We start from the raw sequence: 9,235 nt of genomic DNA on the forward strand, positions 1-9,235 counted from the left end.
GTGGGTCTGCATTTGCTGACATGGCTGTTGAAACTCATCGTTTAGCAGCTGGTGTCAGAGAGTGATCTAACCCATGTGGTATTTTCCCTGAACCACTTCTGTTTTTATGAGCGAATGCCATTGTGAGTTTGACGAAGGGGGATGCTTGAATCGGGGGGAAATGCGTTTCACAGCTTTCCACAGGGAACGCTGACTCAATTCTGTCAGTATTTAACAAAAAACATTCACTTCGTGTAGTGAAATAAAAGCAGTACAATAGCAGAGAAAGAACATAAGAATGAAAAGGTCCCCTGTGAGAATGCACTTGGTGAAAGTGGGAAGGAAGAACATTTAACAGGAAGAAACCTCCAGCAGAGCCGGGCTCATGGAGGGGAGCAGCCATCTGATTAGTGATTGAAGGGAAAGGGAAGAGGGGGGGAAAGTAGCATAGAGAGACCATGAAGGACACACAGGAGAGAGTAGACAAACGTTAATAACATGCAGCAGAGGCATACAAAGCCCTAACTGTTATCAAAATAAAAGTTTTAAGCCAAATCTTAAACAGAAGGTGTCTGTAAGCTCAATTCAACCTGAGAGCCGGTAACACAGGAGAGGAGCCTGACAGCTGAAGACTCGCCTCTCTTTGCACTTTTTACTTCTCAGGGAGCAACTCTTAAACCGATTATTGTCTTAATTGCAGCATGACGATCCTTAATCTACTCCAGACTTTCATAACACTTCCACTGAGATGAGGAAAGCGTTTTCAGTTCCTCTAACTCTGCTCTCTCTCTTTTTTGTAGGGAACTTTATGCTGTTTCTCACCCTTCATCTTGTGAGAAACAGCATAAAGTCATGAGATCATCATTATTTCTGGAGCTGTAGTTCACAGTTTGATTACATGTCCACACTCTGCATCATCACATCTGAGCCTAATTTAACCCCGTCTGCCTGCTTCTGTGAATTTTTTAAGTTGATTTTTTTTAATGAAAATCTCATAAGTTTTGTAGACTATGATTTAAAAAAATAAAACGAACCCTCCATCCACACGCTGTCACCCACGCAGAGGCCGCTGTTATGTATCAGCAGTGGGTGTTGAACCACGCAGACTCGCTGCCTGCTGCTTTAATGCGTCTGTGGACACGATGAATTTAGTGCACTCTAGTTTGATTCTGTGAAACTAGAGGAGTCGTTGTGACTGCACTGAGAAGAGCAGCACCCACAGAGATGGAGCTACAAGCCAAACTCCAAAGCCTCGTTTTGCCCCCTAGAGGCCAAACAGCAAAAAATTAACATGCTGATATTTCCGTTGTTCGAGATGGAGCTAAAATTATCCTGTTGGTCCTAATGACCCTGAACATGTAAACTTTGATAAATTGAAAGTTTTTGCCTTGATTCGTTGTAGAGGCAAGGCTGGGTTAGCAGCCAAGGAAAACAGGTAATTGTCCTGGAGCCCAAAACTCTCTGGGCTCCCCCAGGGTCAATGTTTACTTTGCAGCAATTACCTTTTTTTAAATCTATATTTTCAGCTTTGATTTGTGGTGAACTTGTGCGAAAACATGGACCTTTAAACTGCTGTACAGTTTGCAAGTCTTTGATGGATCAAGCTTCCTCCTACGTTAACTGAAATTAATAGTGAATCCTGCAGGGGCAGCAGGTTTAATCCAGCATAGAGGGAGGAAAATGCAAGTGATTGAGTGAGGCTGCTGTGCATTTGGAGAGCTAATAAATGTGATATCTGATGTTTCTGTGTGTTTTTGATGTGTAAAATCTTTGCTTATATTAGTAAATAGATTCTAGTGAACAGGGTTTAGATAATAGGATATATATAAAATAATGACCTGTTTTGCAAGTATCTTTATGGCTCTGCGTTATAGTAAATGAGACATTGAGTCTCAAAGGAACTACCTGTACAAATTAAAGTTCAATAAAAAATAAAAATAAAATATTGTTCCTACGTTATAATCAACCCAGTGCTTTTTGGCCACTTAAAACATCTGTACTTACCTGCCTTCTTGGAAGATCTCTTTATAAAAAGACACTTTTAATATCGATGAGACTTTTTAGCTGAATAAATAAACATGATTGGAGCTTCTGTGTTGTTTGTGGCTCAAAATGATTTGATATGATTGCCACATGTTTCACAGATTATAGGCCCGAAAGTCATTTACAACAGTTCAATACGGGAAAACACTTCAAGGGGAACCGGTGTATGCTTTTTACGCTGGGGCCCCCTAGAGGATCACTCTGGCCCCTGCAGGAGGCAGAGGAACACCAATAAAACAAAAAGGATGCTGCTCTTGAAAGCATCCGGAAGCGTTCTCTTAAACGACTGCAGCTAAAGCCGTTTAATGGACGTCCTCTAATCCTCGGGTGCACTTTCCAGTCCGCAAGAGGAGCTGACTCACCCCCCTGTCACCTCCTACCTGGAGGAGGGCGCTCTTTATTCAGTTTCCATCCTCCGTGGAGAGGCTGCGGCGTGCTGGTCCAGGCTAGACGAAGAGCTGGGTACTTCTCCAAGTGCTCATCATCCGTCCTCCGACAGGCCGCAGCAGCACTGTGAGCATCACCGCATCACATCCACTCGACATGGACTTCACCATCCGCGCGGCCAACCTGGACGACTGCAAGGACATCGCGCGGATGATCGTGGTGAGCGGACACGTGCACGTGCGCGCGTGCGGTCCAGCTGTGTGTATGACTCGGAAGACATTATTAAGTAGCTTGTAGTGGCTTACGTCAGCAGGGCTTTTCATAAACACGGTGTTGCTGTTATTATTAGATTAGTGAGATATTATCGGATGAACTGTGCTCGTCCTGCTCGTTAGTTTCAGTGCAAACAGCCTATAAACTGCCTGTAAATAACATGTTTACTGCCAGCTGAGCAACACTGATGTCTGGGATGTCCTAATAAATGATGGCAGCTGATGCTATTTTTGTTTTTGTCCAGGAACTGGCAGAGTATGAGAAACTGGCAGAGCATGTGAAAGTGACCCAGAAAGGTAATGTATGTAGTGATGTCTCAAGTTTCTGCCTTGATCTTATCCGTTACTATTATTATAAACACTTTATAATAACCACACACTATTAAGCCCTATTAAGCATTACCCCTCCTTAGTATGTCATTTATAAACTTGGATATAAATGTTTAGTCTTGCTTTATAGGCACATATATAACATCTTTAATCACAAAAAAATTATTACATAAACTAAAACCATGTTATTTGTTTTGGTATCATTTAGAAAGTCTGAATAAATAATTAATTAAAGTTTTTAAAAGCAGCTTTATACACATACAGATTATGACATGTGCCAGTTGTTTGTGAGTGTGTTAATGGAGCTTTTATAACTACTTATGCCAGATTTTAATTCATGTTTAATTGAGGCAGTTAGTTGTTATTAGTTCAGTATTTTGTGTCACCACATCTATTGTGAGGACCATCTATACTTTACAAAGGATTTATAAATGCCTGAAAAGGGGAACTTCAAGACTCAGTCTTTGGGAGCTTTACAACACAAAAAGTCAAAAGAACTTTTTTTTTTTCAAAAACGGGTGACTGTAGGTCACCTACTAATCATAAGGTTGGTGGTTCAATCCCCATCTGCTCCAGTCTGCATGCCAATCAGTTGCTCTCTGATGCATCCAGAGTATAATTGGTGTGAATGTTTCAGGAAGCATTTACATAGAAAAGGATAGAAAAGCAGTGCTTGTATGAATGGGTGAATGAGGCAGGTTGTATAAAAGCGCTTTGAGTGTTCAGTTAGAGTAGAAGTAAGAACCAGTCCATTTACCAACATTGCTCATTTAATATTTGCAGAACACCAAAATATAAGTTGGACCACAGTCTGAGATTGTAGATGGGTTTAAGAGAGAAAGAGACCTACTGAGCAGCTAGAGCCACAGGGTATTTTAAACTAAATATATCGAAGCTTCTTTTCATTTAAAACCAACATCAATAAGGTTATCACAAAGCAATTGTGAATATATCACAGAGCATCACAAACGAGTTTAAACACCATAAACAAAGCATCCATCATATTAATGTGCCAGAGTCCCCGGGCCATGGGCTCAGGGCTTTGTGTTCCTCTAAGGATTTTTGTGTCTGTATTTAGTCTGGCTCCTTTTGTATATTACTATGATTAGTAGTCTTCCTTGAGTATTTTATTATATCCTTTGTAGTTTGTTTATATTTTAGTTGTCTTCTGGGCTTTGCATTATTGAGTTATCATCGTTTGTGGTCCCTGTATGTTCTCTAGTCATGTCTCCGTGTCTGTCTACACCAGTGGTTCCCAAACTTTTTTTGCCAGGCCCCCCTTTTTTACAAGAAAAATGTTCGAATAACATTCTCCTCAGCTTCACCAGACTATTTCACATCTGTCACATGTACTCAGGGTGAACCTGCTCTCATCTGTGAAAAGCACAAGGTGCGAGTGGTGGACCTGCCAATACTGGTATTCTATGGCAAATGCCAAATAGAGGCCGTCGAACCCTCAAGCCTCCCTTATGAAGTCTGTTTCTGATTGTTTGGTCAGAAACATTCACATCAGTGACCTGCTAAAGGTAATTTTGCTGCTCTGGCATCCTGTTCCACTCTGCACAAAGGAGCAGTTCCCGGTCCTACTGATGGGTTAAGGGCCTTCTATGGCCCTCTTTAGCTCTGCTAGAGTAACTGCCTGTCTCTTGGAGTCCATGCTCTTGAGACTGTGTTGGGAGACACAGCAAATCTTCTGGCAATTGCATATATTGATGTGCCATCCTGGAGGAGTTGGGACTACTTGTGCCACCTTTGTAGGGACCAGGTAACGCCTCATGCTACCTGTAGTGACACTGACCCTAGCCAAATGAAAAACTACTGAAAAAATAGTCAGAAAACATGTAGAGGGAAAAATATCAGTGGTCTCCAGCTGTCAAACCATTCCTGCTTTTTTGGTTAATTGATTGGTTAATCAAATCTCTCAACTCTCTCCGATTGGTTACAAACTTTGACTCTCATTTCTCGCTCTCTTCAAATAGAGGTTCAAAGTTTACTCTTGATCTTATAAAAGTTAGTTGGATATATCGCACAGCGTAACAGTTTGATAAAATCAATGTTATTATTTATTAAAAAATAGTAAATCTTCTTCTGCAGCTGTAAAGTAAACAGTGTAACAAAAAAGCCAATAAAAAAGACATTTTGATTAATGCATATTTCAGCTGCTTCAGGGGAACTCAGTTGTGGATGTGAAAACTACTAAAGGAAGTACAATGAGAATAAATACACAGAGTTTGTAATGTGGATTTTATCCACAGCTGGAGTTTCTGTCAGGAGCTGAAGGGAGTGCACGTCCAGATGAAAAATTCTTCTAACCAAAAAATAAAGTTTCTGTATCAAATATAGTTTGGTGTTCAGTTATATTTATGTAAGCTAAGTAGATTTTATCACGCTATAATAAAGTATTTGTCTGTGAGCCATTTGTTTCTACCACCAGGTAACAGTTTTTCCCAGGAAGCTTCGTTCTAAAATTAGGAATTTATGGACCTTTGAGAAAAACCATTGCACTGTATTTTCCAACAAAAGGTCAAGAACTGGTTTTAAAGCTCTCTCTTTGCTAAGATTACATTTTGATAAAAAGCCTCAAACTGTTAAATGTAAACTGAATTTCCCCTTGTGAAAACACTGTGTAACAGTATCTATAATTTCTTTTCAGACTTGGAGCAGGATGGCTTTTCCAAGAACCCGTTCTTTCATGGGATCATCGCTGAGGTGCCAGAACAGCACAAAACCAAAGAAGGTGAGGGAGATCATGTTACGCCCAGTTTTCACACACACTGTTGCGATCTACTGTCTAACAGCTGTAACCCGGTTACTGACACGAACTTAAAACTGATGGGTGATAAACCTCTAACAGTAATAGAAACTTACCAATGGAGTGAGCGAGCAGGAGAAACAAAAAGGAAAACTCAGGACAAAACTGTAGAGGTATATCAAGTAAAGCCAAAAGGTCAAAAGATAAGCTAACTGTAGACTCAATAGCGAGACTTCAGCACTATAAGATACAAAAAGCTAAACAAATTTAACATTTTATATATTTTTGTATAATTACTTGTGTCGCACTAACTGGAAAACGGTAGCTACACTTAACACAAACATTAATTGCCATATAGCCTCCATTTACATCATCCTACACATTTATTACTCATGTTACCTAATGTAACAGCACACAGCACATGTAGCCTCCCTCCTTAAACACTTCTTACATAACAAAGTTGAAGTGCCTTTCCTAAGAATGCAGTAATTAGACCATTAATATACGCTCTGCTGCCCAGCTGTGCTTTTTCCTTCCATGACACGGGTCTTTTTCCACACAGTCACTGCTGTCCACTATCTGAAGGCTTCAACTATCAGAGGCTATACTGAGAAGTAGCTACTTATGTCTTGGGCCTCATTAAAGTTGTGCTCCGCTCTCATCAGTGCTGCTTTGAGCTGCTGAAAAAACTCAATAAATCCATGAACTGTCCAGAACCAATCAGCAGAGAAGTTAGCAGCCAAATAGTTTTGGACTCAGAATCATCAGATTCATCAAGTCACTAGCAACATGACTCCAGATGTTCTGCTACCTCCAGGGAACCAAAAACAAAAAAGAGAAGTAATAGTGGTTAAAATGACCTAACCAGCCTCACCACTGGGAAATGTGAGGTTTCATTTATAAAGATTGTTGCACGTAACTGTGAGCAGCACCACAACTGATATCACTTTTTTCACTGATGTGAGGGAAGTGATACATATTTATGTGTTTACAGTGTAAAGTAAAGCATTATGCTGTTAATAATCATTGTGCTAAATGTTCAGAGTCATTAACCCAGTGGGAAGGAACACCAAAACGAATACACAAATTTCATGAATACTGAATTTAGCTTCTTCTAAATATCGGTTATTTTTACACACTCAAACTTTTTTTCTTCTTTCAGGCCACACAAAGATCGGCTATGCACTTTACTTCTATTCCTACAGCTCCTGGTCAGGCAGAGCCATTTATATGGAGGACTTGTACGTGATGCCTGAGTTCAGAGGTACAGTACAGCCTCTGAGAAGATGTCTCATCATCACTGTGTCCTTATATTTGCAGGAAATCTGAAGTAATGCACATGATCTGTCTTTCAGGAAAAGGCGTTGGTAAAGCACTAATGAGCAAGGTGGCACAGGTGAGTGAAACATGTGAACACTGAGGAAGATAAACCTTGAGGCTTTTGTTATGTTCAGTATTTGCAGGAAAACATGCTGAACAGTAACTCAGAGGCAGCACACAGAAACAGCTTCCATGCTACATCTACAGCAGTCATTCCTGTCTTCCTTCTTGGTTTTGCTCTCCTGTAGCTGGCTCTGGCTGCTGGTTGCCACCAGCTCAACTTCACCGTCCTGGACTGGAACAAACCATCGATGGACTTTTACCTCAGCCAGGGCTGCTTCGATATCACTGCTACCATGGGCTACCACTGCATGCGCTGCGAGGGGGAGGCGCTGGAGCACCTGGCTCAACCTTAACTCAACCCTCGTGACCTTTCGTGACCTTTGCAGCCATGAGGTCAGCCCACACACTGCAGGGATGGAGCACCACTCAGTGGCCTCTTTCCAAAACTTGACAAGCTGATTTTTATTGACTGTTTGCTAATCCCTGCCTCCCTTAACTACAACATTCTAACTTTAAAGCCATTTAGCAATGTGTTGCATATTTACTATAACATTTTTCACCATTTTTATGCAGCAAATGTCACCTACATGTTGGTAACTAACCTTACGGATCACTTAAAGTGGGTAGAAACACACCCCTACCACAGTATAATATTTAAGAGATATAACTTTTAAAATACCTGTCATTTTAATGGAGAGAGACAGAATACATATGACGTAAAAGTTCTAAACTGAGTTGCATATTTTCATTGACTGAAATAAGTATTTGATCCCCTACAACCCAGGCAGAATTCTGTCTCCCACAGATTGGCTGTGTGACTATGTGGCACACGGATTACAGTCAACCAATGAATCAGTGATTCCACATTTCAGTCTCTTCACCACCATGGACAAAAACAAAGATCTGTCAAAGGATGTCAGGAACAAGATTGTAGAGCTGCACAGGAATGGGATGGGCTACAAAACTATCAGAAATAGAAGACATACAGTATAAAAGAACCATCAGTCAGCCTCAGCCTGGATCTCCATGCAAGGTCTTGCCTCATGAGGTGAGGGTAACCATGAGACAGGTGGTAGACCAGTGTACTATTAAAGATCTGAAGGCAGTTGGGACCAGAGTCACCAAAAACACCATTGCTAACACACTACTCTCTAATGGATTGAAATCTTGCAACACTTGCAAGGTCCTTCTGCTCAAGAAGGCCTGACTTAAGTTTGTCAGCTGAATGTTTCAGTGAAAGCTTGGGAGAAAGTGCTGTGGTCCAACGAAACAAAAAAATTGTATCTTTGGCATCAACTCGACCTGCCATGTTTGGAGGAAGAGAAATGCTGAGCATGACTCAAACGCCACCATCCCCGCAGTAAAGCACAGAGGTGGAAACATTATGCTACAGCTAAAGGTACAGGACGACTTCACTATACTGAGGGGCCAATGGACCGTGAAATCTTGGGCAAGAACTTTGTTCCCTGAGTCAGAACACTGAAATGAGTCATGGATGGGTCTTCCAGCAAAAAACACACAAAAACCCACCAAGATAAAAAGGAGTGACCTAGACCAGTGTTTCCCAACTTTTTGGAGCGATAGCACATATTTCACATTAGAAAAAGCACACGGAACACCACCAAACAAAAATGTCACAAAGAGCATATTGATCATTTTCCCCCGCGCACTAGGTACAGTGGAATTGGCTCGGTTTGTCCCCAGTATACCTTTTTTTTCTTTTGACCACTGCTAGGGCCTTCATCTGGGTCGGAAATTTCTCCAGGACCCAGGTCAGGTTGACTACTTTTTCTTTTCAGATATTTTCTATTGCCTGCATTGTCTCACAGCATGACTATTATGTAATTTCCTCTTTGTCTTCTTCTGTTTTACTGGCAGTTGGCAACAGATTTAATTAGAGCAGGTAGTTGTACTGCCCTCTAGTGGAAGAGGATGTAATTGTTCTGCCTGTTACTGACGCTGATTGCTTAGAGTACTAATCAGGTGGAACCAGATAACAGTGGTTGGGAGACACTGACCTAGACAGCAGATAAAAAAAAAGTATTTAGAGAGTTTCCGTGAAGAGGAGTGGGCCAAAATCTCTCCTGAG

General features: G+C 41.1%; 1 protein-coding gene across 1 annotated transcript; it reads left to right on the forward strand.

Moving 5' to 3' along the window:
- The first annotated feature begins 2,244 nt into the window (after positions 1-2,244).
- On the forward strand, positions 2,245-8,886 carry LOC116327723 (thialysine N-epsilon-acetyltransferase-like). Its single transcript, XM_031749373.2, has 6 exons — positions 2,245-2,628; positions 2,927-2,978; positions 5,665-5,748; positions 6,926-7,027; positions 7,119-7,159; positions 7,332-8,886. Exons 1-6 carry the CDS (start codon positions 2,566-2,568, stop codon positions 7,497-7,499), a joined length of 510 nt encoding a protein of 169 aa, XP_031605233.1. The 5' UTR covers positions 2,245-2,565; the 3' UTR covers positions 7,500-8,886.
- Positions 8,887-9,235: the final 349 nt, after the last annotated feature.

The sequence above is a fragment of the Oreochromis aureus genome, linkage group 3, assembly GCF_013358895.1.
Source record: "Oreochromis aureus strain Israel breed Guangdong linkage group 3, ZZ_aureus, whole genome shotgun sequence".
NCBI lineage: Eukaryota > Metazoa > Chordata > Actinopteri > Cichliformes > Cichlidae > Oreochromis > Oreochromis aureus.

Bases quoted from the DNA above. Each gene is read 5' to 3' on its own strand.
- LOC116327723 (XM_031749373.2), top strand. From the start codon at position 2,566: ATGGACTTCACCATCCGCGCGGCCAACCTGGACGACTGCAAGGACATC. The intron at 2,629-2,926 runs GTGAGCGGACAC...GTTTTTGTCCAG, and splicing joins ACATCGCGCGGATGATCGTG to GAACTGGCAGAGTATGAGAA. The intron at 7,028-7,118 runs GTACAGTACAGC...TCTGTCTTTCAG, and splicing joins CGTGATGCCTGAGTTCAGAG to GAAAAGGCGTTGGTAAAGCA.